At 40.2% G+C, this 14,189-nt stretch overlaps 1 protein-coding gene across 2 annotated transcripts in view; it reads left to right on the forward strand.

The window, feature by feature from the left end:
- LOC105470181 (uncharacterized) overlaps positions 1–14,189 on the forward strand; it is a 318,425-nt gene that overhangs the window by 183,170 nt on the left and 121,066 nt on the right. Inside the window, exon 8 of one of the 2 annotated variants that reach the window (XM_071101027.1) lies at positions 10,572–10,639. The exons of the other annotated variant lie outside the window; for it this stretch is intronic. Within the exon in view, the coding sequence (XP_070957128.1) occupies positions 10,572–10,639 (68 nt within the window). The remainder of the gene's footprint in view (positions 1–10,571; positions 10,640–14,189) is intronic. 2 annotated transcript variants of the gene reach the window in all.

Here is a 14,189-nt window from a genome sequence, read left to right on the forward strand (position 1 = left end):
AGCGGTGTGTGCTTGGGGAGGCTTTTGACCAACATTTTCCCCTCTGTAAATGAGACTGATACCTGTGACATGGAGGGCGGGAGGCTGGTGTGCGTGCCAAGCACTTGGAGCAGGGCCCTGAGTGAGCATGGATGTGGGAGCAGGGGTGTTCCTCAACTTTATACATCTTGGGGGTGGGAGTAGGGCTCCCTGCATGGGTTGACAAGGCATTGCTTTTCCCCACCCCACCTCTGTCCCAGCCCTGCAAGTCCAGTCCTTGGGGGGTCTAGGAGGGAAGAAGCGCCTGGCTGTGTGACCTTGGGCTGGTGCCTGGCCCTCTCTGGTTCTGAGTTTCTGGGAAAGTCAGTACCCAAGGAACGCCCTCCAGTTTAGCACCTTGACAAGAAGGGTGGGGACACTGGGATCAGGCCCACCCCTTTGGTCCCAAACCCCTTGGCCCCAGCTGGAGGATGACGATGTTTTATTGTCCTAAAAGTTAAAATGTACTGCTGCTAGTAATAGTACTAGTTTTCTAATTATAGTGATTTTACCCAAACTGTTGTTTGGTTTGTTTATATCCTCTAAAAAGGATGAAGAGTTCTTTATTTCAGCCAAGAGCTTGAATTGGCTTTTCACTAAACTATCAGTTTTGGTGGCACACCGAAGTGAATTTCTCTCCTTTGACAAGTCCTTGCAGGGAGTGGTGCTATAATCCCAAATTAAAAAATAATCTCTCCATATATTCAAATCCTACTAGCCTATTTTATCTTTTTTTTTTTTTTTTTTTTTTTTTTGAGACGGAGTCTTGCTCTGTCACCCAGGCTGGAGTGCAGTGGCCGGATCTCAGCTCACTGCAAGCTCCTCCTCTCGGGTTCACGCCATTCTCCTGCCTCAGCCTCCCGAGTAGCTGGGACTACAGGCACCCGCCACTTCGCCCGGCTAGTTTTTTGTATTTTTTAGTAGAGACGGGGTTTCACCGTATTAGCCAGGATGGTCTCGATCTCCTGACCTCATGATCCGCCCGTCTCGGCCTCCCAAAGTGCTGGGATTACAGGCTTGAGCCACCGCGCCCGGCCGCCTATTTTATCTTAAGTGGACCAAGACACTTAACCTCTGTAACCTCATCTGTAAAATGTAAATCATACCTAAGTTGAATAAAATATTGATGTGAGGATTAAATGAAACATATCTAAAGTCTCTAGCATTGTGCTTGGCACTAAGTAATTTCAAATCTGTGTTCTCCTGTTCAGCATTCCCTTTTACTTTCATTGTTCTTTTTTTTTTTTTTTTTTTTTTTTTTTTTTTTTTTTTTCAGACGGAGTCTCTGTCTTCCAGGCTGGAGTGTAGTGGTACGATCTTGGCTAACTGCAACCTCGGCATCCTGGGTTCAAGGAATTCTCCTGTCTCAGCCTCCCGAGTAGCTGGGACTACAGGCATACGCCACCATACCTGGCTAATTTTTGTATTTTTAGGTGAGATGAGGTTTCACCATATTGGTCAGGCTGGTCTCAAACTCCTGACTTTAGGTGATCCACCCGCCTTGGCCTCCCAAAGTGCTGGGATTACAGATGTGAGCCACTGTGCTTGGCCTCCCCACCCCCCTCCCTTTTTTTTTTTTTTTTTGAGACTGAGTCTTGCTCTGTTGCCCAGGTTGGCATGTAGTGGCCTGATCTCAGCTCACTGCAACCTCCGCTTCCCAGGGTCAGGTGATTCTCATGCCTCAGCATCCCAAGTGGCTGGGACCACAGGCGTGGGTCCCCACTCCCGGCTAATGTTTGTATTTTTAGTAGAGACAAGGTTTCATCATGTTGGTCAGCCTTCAGGTGATCACCTGCCTCAGCCTCCCAAAGTGCTGGGATTACAGGCATGAGCTACCACGCCTGGCCCACATTGTTCTTTTTAAAAGAACTTCACTACAGGTGTTCCAATGCAGGCTAGATTACTTTTATAGTTGAATACTTTATGTTTTAAGTTTCATACAAGAAAATTTACACTGGAGCATACAGTTCTCTGAGTTTTGATAAATGCCTCAAGTTGTATAAGCACCACGATAGTTAACTTACAGAACAGTTTTCCCTCACCATCACCCCTCAGATTTCTTTCTACCCCATTGTTTAGTCAGACCCTCCCCCACCCTTAATATTTGGCAGCTCTGGATTTGTACCCTATCCTTATTTCTATTTATTTTCACTCATTCATTTAAGACAGGGTCTTCCTCTTTCGCCCAGGCTGAAATGCAGTGACGCGATCATAGGTCACTACAGCCTTGCGCTCCTGGGCTCAAGGGATCCTATTCACCTCAGTCTCTACAGTAGCTGGGACTATAGGCATGTGTGTCATCATGCCTGGATCATTTTTTTAAAAATTTTAGTAGAGGTCTTGCTTTGTTGCCCAGGCTAGTCTGAAACTCTTCAGCTCAAGCAGTCCTCCTGCCTTGGCCTCCCAAAGTGTTGGGATTACAGGTGTGACACCAATCCCCCACCCCAGCACCCCCCCCCTTTTTTTTTTTAAGAGAGATGGGGCCTCACTATGTTGTCCAGGCTGGAGCGCAGTGACTATTCACAGATGGGATCCTAGCACACTACATCTTTGAACTCCTTAGCTCAAGTGATCCTCCTGCCTCAGCCTCCTGAGTAGATGGGACTATAGGCACCTCCCACCTCTTCTGGCCTGAGCCCTGTAATTTTGCCTTTTCCACTGTGTCATTTAAATGGAATCGTAAATCCATTTTTAAAATGGGCTTTTATTTTCTTATTGTTAGGTTTTTAGATTTTTAAAAAATTATTCTAGGTACAGATTTTTCATCAGAAATGTAATTTGCAGGTATCTTCTAGTCTGTGGGATATCTTGCATTCTCTTAACAGTATCTTTTACTTTTGATGGATTTCAGTGTATCCGTTTTCTCTTAGGGATTGTGCTTTTGATGTATGTATGAACTATTTGTGTAACTCAAGGTCACAAACATTTTCTCTGTTCTTTTTTTTTTTTTTTTTTTGAGAAGGAGTCTCGCTTAGTTGCCCAGGCTGGAGTGCAGTGGCGCCATCTCGGCTCACTGCAAGCTCCGCCTCCCGGGTTCACGCCATTCTCCTGCCTCAGCCTCCCGAGTAGCTGGGACTACAGGCGCCCGCCGCCACGCCCGGCTAATTTTTTTGCATTTTTTGCATTTTTTAGTAGAGACGGGGTTTCACCGTGTTAGCCACGATGGTCTCGATCTCCTGACCTCGTGATCCGCCCGCCTCGGCCTCCCAAAGTGCGGGGATTACAGGCATGAGCCACCGCGCCTGGCCATTTTCTCTGTTTTATAGTCTGATTTACATTTGGGTGTGATCCATTATTAATTTTGTATTAAATGTGAGCTGAAGTACATTTTAAAAGTATGTACATCTTAATTATTCCAGTACTACCCAGCACTTTGGGAGGCCAAGGGGGACAGATCACGAGGTCAGGAGATCAAGACCATCCTGGCTAACATGGTGAAACCCCATCTCTACTAGAAAAAATACAAAAAATTAGCCGGAGGTGATGGCGGGCGCCTGTGGTCCCAGCTACTCCAGAGGCTGAGGCAGGAGAATGGCGTGAACCCGGGAGGCGGAGCTTACAGTGAGCCGAAATTGCGTCCCTACACTCCAGCGTGGGCGACAGAGTGAGACTCCGTCTCAAAAAAAAAAAAAAAAAAGAAAAGAAAAAAAAAAAAAATTAGCCGAGCGTGGTAGTTCCAACTACTAGGGAAGCTGAGGCAGCAGAATGATGTGAACCCGGGAGGCAGAGCTTGCTGTGAACGGAGATCGCGCCACTGCACTCCAACCTGGCTGACAGAGTGAGACTCCGACTCAGAAAAAAAGACCTTTTCTCTGTTGAATTGTTTTATCACTTTTGTAAAAGATCAGTTTTGCTCTCTATATGGGTCTATTTCTGGTCTCCATTCCATTCTTTTGATCTGTGTATCTTTTTGCCAATACTGTAACCTCATAGTTATGTTTTGAAATCAGGTGTTGTGTTTTACAATTTTTCAAAATTTTCAAATTTGGCCATCCTAGTTTCCTTGGTATTCCATATAAAATTTAGAATCACTTTGATATTTATCAAAAAATATTTGGAGTTTGATTGGCATTGAGTAGAATCTATAGGTCAGTTTGGGAAGAATTAACATTTTAACTATGTTGTTTTCCAATCGGATGGCATCTCTCTCCATTATTTAGGTCTTATTAAAATTTCTTTCATCAGTATTTTGCAGTTTTCAGTGTACACGTTCTTCACATACTAAATTTATACCTACATATTTGAGGTTTTGGTGCTATTGTAAGTGGCACTTTGAATTTTTTTGATCTTCAGTTATTCATTGCTAGTATGTAAAAATATAGCTGATCTTTTCTTTCTTTCTTTTCTTTTTTTTTTTTTTTTTGAGATGGAGTTTTGCTCCTGTTGCCCAGGCTGGAGTGCAGTGGCGCCACCTCGGCTCACTGTAACCTCTGCCTCCCGGGTTCAAGTGATTCTCCTGCCTCAGCCTCCCGAGTAGCTGGGATTACAGGCGTCCACCACCATGCCCAGCTAATTATTTGTATTTTTAGAAGAAATGCAGTTTCATCATGTTGGCCAGGCTGGTCTTGAACTCCTGAGCTCAGGTGATCCACACACCTTGTCCTCTCAAAGTGCTAGGATTATAGGCATGAACCACCATGCCCGGCCCAGCTAATCTTTTTATATTGGCCCTGGACTTTGCTAAACTCATTTCTTCTAGGAATTTTTTGTACATTAATGGGATTTTCTGCATAGCCACATACATAGTCATCTGACTAGAAACAGCTTTTTTCCTTTCCAATTTCTTTTATTTCTTCTTCTTGCCATATTGTATTTGTAAGACTCCAGTACAGAGTTGACTAAGAGTGACTCGGCACCTGGCCTAGAAGTGCCTCTTCTATTCCTAGTTTGCTGAGAGATTTTTATGGTAGTGGATGTTGAATTTTGTCAAATGCTTTATATCCTGTCCTATGACTTTTCTTCATTAGGCTTTTAGTATGGTAATTAAACTGAAGTTTGAATGTTTAAAATTATCCCTGCAATCCTGGGATGAACCCCACTTGGTTGCAGTGTAATTATCCTTTTTATGTATTGCTGGATTGCATTTCCTAATATTTTGCTGAGGATTTTTACATCTTTTTTCATAGAGTAATTTTCTTGAAATGTCTCTTTTGGATTTTGATATCAGTGTGAGCTTATAGGAATTGGGAAGTGGTCCCTCTTTTGGTTTTTGAAAGAGTTGTGTAGAATTTGTTTTTTCTTCCTTGAATGATTAGTGGTATTTACCAGTGATACCATTTTTGATCCATGAGTTTTCTTTGTTAAAGAGAGTTAATTACATACTCAGTTTGCTTAATCAGTAATAGGAGCATTTGTGTTACCTGTTTCTTGTTTAGTGAGGTTTAGTAGTTTGTGTCTTTGAGAAGTTGGCCTGTTTTATTGAATTGATGAATTTAATGGGCAAAGAGTTTGTAGTATTTGCTTATTGTCCTAGGTAGAGTTTTCTTAGTTTCATTGATCTTTAGTACTAGCTTTTGGTTTTGTTTCTCGTAGTGGTTTTTTTTTTTTTTCATTGACTTGTCTTTACTCCCCTTCTTCTGCTTGATTTGTGTTTTTCTTTTTCTTCCTGAAGTGTTTGAGATCTTTCTGATTTTCTTATATAAGCATTTAATGTCATAAATTTTCTTGTAAACACTGCTATGTCCCACAACTTTGATATGTTGTATTTTCATTTTTGTCTAGTTCGACATATTTTCTAATTTTCTTTGAGATTTCCTCTTTCAAGCCTGGATTTAACAAAAGATGGTTTAATTTGGAAGTAGGCTGTCTACATAGTATTCAGTGGATTACTGAGAGAGGAGTGTTGAAATCTCTTAAGTATAATTGTGGAATCATCTATTTGATTTCTATCAGTTTTTTCTTTATTTTGAAGGTATTACTGCTAATTTTCCTTGTTCTGGAGTTTGCTTTGCCTGATAGAAATATAGCCACTGTAGCCTTCATGTGATTAGTGTTTGCATGATACATCTTTTCCCGTCTTTTTACTTTTAATCTGTATATATCAATCCTTACATTGAAAACTGAGCTGTTATGGACAGCATATAGTTTTGCCCTTTTTTGAAAAAAAATCTGAGCGGTTGCCCTGGCTTCGAAATGGTTTGTTTTGAACATTTACACTTGATGTAATTATTTACATGGTTAGATTTAGGCCTTTTAAAATTACTTTTCTCTTTGTTCCTCCTTTTTCTGCCTTTTGGATTATTTGAAATTTTCAAAATATTCTACTTACCCCCATATAATTTCCCTTCCACCCAAAGAATTTCTTACAGCTTTTCTTTTAGAGCAGGTTTCAATCTCTCTCTCTCTCTCTCACTCTCTCTGTCTCTCTCGTCTCTGTGTCTCTCTGTCTGTCTGTCTCTAAGACAGAGTCTTGCCTTGTTGCTCAGGCTGGAGTGCAGTGATGTGATCACAGCTCATCGCAGCCTCAACCTCCCAGGTTCAAATGATCCCCCGGCCTCAGCCTCCTCAGCTAGTGGGACTACAGGCGTATGCCACCACACCTAGCTAATCTTTTGTAGTTTTTGTAGAGACGGGGTCTTACCATGTTGCTCAGGCTGGTCTCAAACTCCTGAGCTCAAGTGATCCTCCTGCCTCAGTGTCCCAAAGCACTGAAATTAGAGGCATGAGCCACTGCACCTAACCTGTTTTTTGCTTTTTTGTCTGATAATGTCTTTGTCTTCATTTGTGAACTATACTTTTAGTGAATATGGAATTCTAGCTTGATACCTTTTGATATCCTATAGGCCCTGAGAGATTGTACATTTTTAAAAAAATATTTCTTCTCTCTTTTGTTAAGATTGGATAATTTCTGTTGCCATGTCTTCAAGTTCACTGACTCTTCTGTCATCTTCTTTCTGATAGTGAGCCAGTCCAGTGAGTGAGTTCTAAAATTTCCATTTTTTAAAAAAATAGTCAACTCTTTCTTTTTTGAGAATTTCAGACCGGGCTCTGTGGCTTATGCCTATAATCCCAGCACTTTGGGAGGCCAAGGTGGAAGGATCATTTGAGTTTAGGAGTTTGAGACCAGCTTGGGCAACATAGCAAAACCCTGTCTCTACTAAAATACAAAATACTAGCTGGGCATGGTGGCGCTTGCCTGTAGTTCACCTACTCAGGAGGCTGAGTTGGTAGAATCACCTGAACCAAGAGGTTGAGGCTGCAGTGAGCTGAGATTGCACCAGTGCACTCCAGCCTGGACAACAAAGCAAGACCTTGTCTCAGAAAAAAAAAAAAGGAGAATTTTGTCGAGGCACAATGGCTCATGCTTGTAATTCCAGCACTTTGGGAGGCCAAGGTGGGTGGATCATTTGAGGTCAGGAGTTTGAGACTAGTAGAGGGGGTTTCACCCTCTACTAAAAAGAAAAACAAATTAGCTGGGCGTGGTGGTATGCACCTGTAATCCCAGCCACTTGGGAGGCTGAGGCAGGAGAATTGCTTGAACCGGGGAGGCGGAGGGTGCAGTGAACCTAGATTGCACCACTGCATTCCAGCCTGAATGACAGAACAAGACTCCATCAAAAAAACAACAGAAAAGATAATTTCATATTTGTTTTAAGGTGTTCATTTTTTACCTAATGGATCATGGTTTTAATAACTGCTGGTCTGTAATCCCAGCACTTTGGGAGGCCGAGGCGGGCAGATCACCTGAGGTCAGGAGTTCGAGACCAGCCTGACCAACATGGAGAAACCCTATCTCTACTAAAAATACAAAAAATTTAGCCGGGAATGGTGGCACATGCCTGTAATTCCAGCTACTTGGGAGGCTGAGGCAGGAGAACTGCTTGAATCCGAGAGGCGGAGGTTGTGGGAGCCAAGATTGTGCCATTGCACTCCAGCCTGGTCAACAAGAGCAATAAAAAATAAAGATAAAATAACTGCTTTAAAAGTCTCTGATAATTATGATATGTGGGTCATCTAAATAGAAGTCAGCATCTCTTGATTACCTTCTGCTTTAAGAATTGGTCAGTTTTTTGGTTTCGTATTTGCTGTGTTTAGTAGTTTAGATTCTATCCCAGACATTTTGAATATTGTGAGATTCTGAGTCCTGTTGAAATGCTGTAGAGAAAGTTGAAGATTTGTTTGTTTTAGTAGACAAATCAACGTAGTTAGTTTATACCTGCAAATTCTTTCTTTTCTTATATAGGCAGTGGTTCCATTATCTGTTCAGTTTTCAAAGTCTTTGCCATGTTGTTTGCATTTGCCCCTCCCATTCCCACTTCGGTTGATCTAGCATTTGAGCAGTGATTTATATCCTAGTTCTATTGTGAAAGCCTACCTTACACTTCTTTGGATCTGTTCTGCGTATATATAGATAGCTTGCAGCTGGGCCCACAGACTTAGGGATCTACTTTTCTGTCTCTTATCATCAGTGATTTCACCCATATTCTTCAGCTCCCAGGGGCCTTCTTTATTCCCCTAGCCGGAAGCATGGAATTACAGTTTGAGTCTCCTACGTGTCATGCCTCACATGGCAGTGAGCACATTTAGGGAGCCTTTGCCCTAACCGTATTAAATAAAAGTATGGTGGTAGAAACTAGGAATCTGTTTTAATAAAACTTACCATATTTACTTTTGATAAACCAATAACAGGTTTGGCACTAGCAACATCAAGTTATACTGCCTCCCCTCTCTTTTTTCCCTTTTTGCAAGTTGAGGCTCTTAACAATTCCTGAAATATTTTACCCCAAACACCCTATCCAGTGGTAGAAAATATAGTGTGCTGGATGCCACAAAGTTGTAGTCATGCAATTTTAGTTAATGACAGGAGACTTAAGTCTCTCGATTGATGGATTATTGCTCTTATTTTACATATAGCTAAATCTTAATTAGTGACTTTATTTCAGTTGTAGGCAAATCCTCTTGTTAAAACTTACTGAACTCGGTTCTTTAAAAAAAAAAGTTTTAGATCACATTTCTAAGAAAGCTGGAGATGACAGTGTCTCTGTATTCTCTACAAATATATGTATAACTTAGGATCAGTTAAAATATTTCTTTTCACATCTTAACTTATAGATGGGTGGCGTCTATCTGCAGTGGTCTGTTAAAGACAGATTCTTAGGGGAGTGTGAGTCCAAAGAAGTAAGGAGTACCTAGATAGATTAGCAAAATGTACTAAGATGAGTAAGTGAGTATCCGTATCTTTGGCTTTTGGAGGGGAGTATGCATGTGAGTAAATTTTTCTGTAACAAATGGTACTGTTGAAAACAATTGACATACATTTCTTTCATGGCACTATTTTTATACGAGTTTACTTTAAATCTGTAGCTAACTATGGCCCGCCTGTGGTGAAGTAAAGTGTTTTTAGTCCACAGAGATCTTTCTTGGAAGGTTATTTGATGTAGTAAAATTATATATGAGACACAAATAAGCAGATCCATGTTTGGGTTCCACTTCTGCTATTGTAACTAGCTCTCATATCTTTGAGTCAGGCCTTGCTGATTTCTTAGGCCCCATTGCATTTTGAGTTAAAATTTGTACACAAATAGTAAGCTCACTAGTTTTACGGTAAATGGAGATATCTGTGACAGCATTGAATGATAAGGCAGTAAACTTTGGTTTTGTTTTATTTCATAGTGGTAACTTTTCCTTCTTGAAATAGCAGCCTAAAAGTTTACCTTGTAAACTACTATGTGGTACAGTATTTTTTAATTTTGCTTAAATATCTGTGAAGAATCCTTCTTTTTTTTTTTTTTTTTGAGACAGAGTCTCGCTCTGTGGCTCAGGCTGGAGTGCAGTGGCCGGATCTCGGCTCACCGCAAGCTCCGCCTGTCGGGTTTACGCCATTCTCCTGCCTCAGCCTCCCGAGCAGCTGGGACTACAGGCGCCCGCCACCTCGCCTGGTTAGTTTTTTGTATTTTTTAGTAGAGACGGGGTTTCACCCGGTTAGCCAGGATGGTCTCGATCTCCTGACCTCGTGATCCGCCTGTCTCGGCCTCCCAAAGTGCTGGGATTACAGGCTTGAGCCACCGTGCCCGGCCCATAACTTAAAAGTGATTTGAACGCATTTGAAACTATTCAGTGCATAAGGTATTAAATGATTTTTTTTTTTAAGAGACTGGGTCTAACTATGTTGCCCGGGCTGGACTTGAACTCTGGGGCCTGAGATCCTCCTGCCTCAGCCTCCCAAGTGGCTAGGACTATAGGCACATGCGATCGTGTCTGAGTGTTGGAAATTTTCTTTTAAAAATTGTCTTGATTACATTTAGTGTGCTGATGTGGCGGTGTGTTGAAATTATTTTTTTTGCGATTAAGACAGCGCCTAACTTACTTTCTGTGTAATTTCTTTTTGGCTTATTTTGAATCCTAAAGAAACGTGACATAGTAGTGTGGCAGACTATGTTTAAATAGTCTTGATCTTATCATTAAAATATATTTTCTTAGAGGAATAAAGAAATACCCTAGGGATGGAAATTTGGGTAGAGTATTATGGAAATTTAACTTCAACCTAGGAGTTCACTAAATGTCAATGAAGTGTTATTACCTTAAAATGACTTTCTTTTCCCCTCCTTCTTTAGAATCCAGCAACTATCACAAGAATACTCCTTAGCCACTTCAATTGGGATCAAGAGAAGCTAATGGAAAGGTAAGGAACTATATCGTCGCCTTTGTGCTTAGAAATAACACAGAAAGCCTGTTGAACCGAATTGATAAGAATCAAGTAAGGGAATTGATTAATGTATGCAACTAGTGACTGCTTTAATTTCTTGTATTCCCCTTTTGTAAAGTTTGCAGTAAATTTAATGTTAGGGAATCCAGGCTTAATATTTCTTTTTATTTGGGAGTATGTGTGTTTGGGGGTGGTGCTTCAGTATCTTCTACATATATCTTCTTGGGTACCAAGAACTAAAAGCAGGTAGAGAAAAAAAGCACCTGATAACATTCTTGGAGTATATGAATAAGATCCTCCTTTAATTACTTAAAAAGATTTCTTGCTCAGCCGGGCATGGTAGCTCACGCCTGTAATCCCAGCACTTTGGGAGTCTGAGGCGGGCAGATAATGAGGTCAAGAGATTGAGACCACCCTGGCCAACATGCTGAAACCCGTCTCTACTAAAAATACAAAAATTAGCTGGGTGTGGTGGTGTGTGCCTGTAGTTCCAGCTACTCAGGAGGCTGAGGCAGGAGAATCACTTGAACCTGGGAGGCAGAGGTTGTAGTGAGCAGAGATCGTGCTATTATACTCCAGCTTGACAACAGAGCGAGACTCCATCTCAAAGAAACCAAAAACAAAAACAAAAAAACTATGTCAGGCACATTAGTAACATTTATTCAGTAGAAGCAAAATTGAAATGTTGCTTAGGCTTTTCTGGCCACCAGATCAGGTGCTTGGACTAGTTCTCTGGTATTGGGGCAGGATTCTGTTCCATTGGGTTTTAAAAAATACTTTCTTTCTGAAAATCTTTATAGTTCTAAAAGAGAAGAAATTAGTGGGACTGGAGAATGACTGTATTAATGTCATTCTTAACCTTGTTCTGCTCTTTAGATTGGAAATTTGGGACACTTGTTAATGGTGGTAGGTTGACAACTTATATTTATTTCATTATCAATTCTAAATTTAATAAAATATTGAAACTAGTTGTTGGGAACTGAGAATCCATATATTATATAAATAAATGGAAAGTATTTCTCATTTGATTTTAAAATTCAGAGAATACTTCATAAAACATATTAAATAATACCCCATTTCATACACCTTGCATCTATTAAATTACATTGTAAACAATAAAATCTATTGTTACTATTCAATTACAATTTCATAATTTAATAGTAACAATAATAACTATCAATTTTTGAGCCCTCTATCAAGCATTTTATTTTATCCTCCTGATAGCTTTATGAGGCTAGAAACTATTATCCCCATTTAATGTGGAAACTAAGGTTGGAAGCTTCAATTTTTTATCTAAGTTTTGTACACAAGGTGTTAGCACTCAAACACAGGTTTGTTGGACTTCAAAACTTATGTCTTAAACACATGCTATAGGCCGGGCGTGGTGGCTCACGCTTGTAATCCAAGCACTTTGGGAGGCCGAGGCTGGTGGATCACAAGTTCAAGAGATTGAGACCATCCTGGCAACATGGTGAAACCCTGTGTCTACTAAAAATACAAAAATTACCTGGGCATGGTGGTGCGTTCCTGTAGTCCCAGCTACTTGGGAGGCTGAGGCAGGAGAATTGCCTGAACCCGGGAGGCAGAGGTTACAGTGAGCCGAAATCGCACCACTGCATTCCAGCCTGGCAACAGAGCGAGACTCCATCTCAAAACAAAACAAACACATACTGTATAAAGCTTTCCCACGGTTCATGAAGGATAATGTGTTCAACTAGTTTGATGTTTCTTTTTATGCATTCTGACCAGATTTTTGTTTGTTTGTTTTCTTTTGGATTTTTTTGAGATGGAATTTTGCTCTTGTTGCCTAGGCTGAAGTGCAATGCCATGACCTCGGCTCACCACGACCTCTACCTCCTGGGTTTAAGTGATTCTCCTGCCTCAGCCTCCCAAGTGGCTGGGATTACAGGCGCCCTCCACCACGCCTGGCTAATTTTTGTATTTTTATTAGAAATGGAGTTTCTCCATGTTGGTAAGGCTGGTCTCGAACTCCCAACCTCAGGTGATCTGCCCCCCTTAGCCTCCCAAAGTGCTGGGATTACAGGTGTGAGCCACTGCGTCCAGCCCTGACCATATTTTTTGACGTCAGTGGTGTTTCTTAATTTTGGTAATATTTACTTTCAGGTTTTTTTATTTTATGACACCTCTATTAGGAGAAAGAGTTTTTATTGTTTACTTCTGAAACGCTAATGAATTAACACTGATTTACCCAAGTTTCTCTCATGTTAATGTATCTCCAAGACGTTCTGAATTTTGTCTTATAACATTGCTGAAAATATTTTTCCATTCAATATTGTACTGAATATTTATGTACTATTGTACTTAATGTACTAAATTTTGTACTTAATATGGGAAGTGTAGCTTCTGCTCAGTTTTTCTGGGAACCTTAAACTGCTCTAAAAAAAAATAGGTGGTAAGTGTGAATTTAAATTAAAAGGAGGTTTCTGGGAAACTTCTGAGTATGTGAATGTTTCAGTTTCTCCTTGTAGTTTCTGTAGATAAGCTATTGGTACCTAAAAGATTTAATTCAGTCTTTAAACAGTGTCTTTAAAATCAAAATGCAATATCTTTTTGTCTCATTTAATGATTTTCACATCATATTTTGTGCTGTCTGCTATTAGCACTGCTACACTTTTTTTTTCTTTTTTTAATACATTTGACAGATGTATCTTTTCCATTTTTTAAATATTCAACCTTTCTGGGTTATTTGGTTTTAGGAGTATCTTTTGTAAGTACTATGTAGGTGATGTTTAAAAGAATCTGAATGAAAAAACTATTATCTTTTAATATCCCAGATTAACATATTCATGTTTTATAATTAATGTTTAGATTAAATTACTGTCATTTTAAGTTGTGCTTTATATTATGTTTTCTGCTCGCTTATTCTGTTGGCTTCATCAGATTTTCCTTTTTCTCGAATAATTTCAAAGTTATATATGTATTCTATTTCAGTTTCTCTAGTCACTTTTACAATTTGTATGTGCATACTGAAAACTATATAAAAGTTTATAATAATATATACTTGAAGTTTTAATCCATCCTCTGCATAAGACAAAAAGTGCAGCATCAATTTTTTCTTTGTCCTTTCCTTTTCCTTATCACTTTGATAAGTTGATGTTTGATTTTTTTTTTTCTTTTCTTTTCTTTTTGAGACAGGGTCTCACTTTGTCACCCAGGCTGGAGTGCAGCGGTGACATCACGACTCACTACAGCCTTGACCTCCTGGGTTCAAGCAATCTTTCCATTTCAGCAACCCCAGTAGCTGGGACCACAGACACGCACCACCATACCTAGCTAGTTTTTGTATTTTTTGTAGAGATAAGGTTTCACCATGTTTCCCAGGCTGGTCTCAAACTCCTGGACCCAAGCAATCCTTTCACTTTGACCTCCCAAAATGCTGGACTTACAGACATGAGCCACTGTGCCCAGTCGATATTTGAATTTTTTATTCGATTGTAAGCGTTTTTACTATCTATGTATATAATACCCCTCCTCCCCTTTTCTGGCTAACTCGCTTTTTGCATAC

Source organism: Macaca nemestrina, chromosome 7, assembly GCF_043159975.1.
Source record: "Macaca nemestrina isolate mMacNem1 chromosome 7, mMacNem.hap1, whole genome shotgun sequence".
NCBI classification, from domain to species: Eukaryota; Metazoa; Chordata; class Mammalia; order Primates; family Cercopithecidae; genus Macaca; species Macaca nemestrina.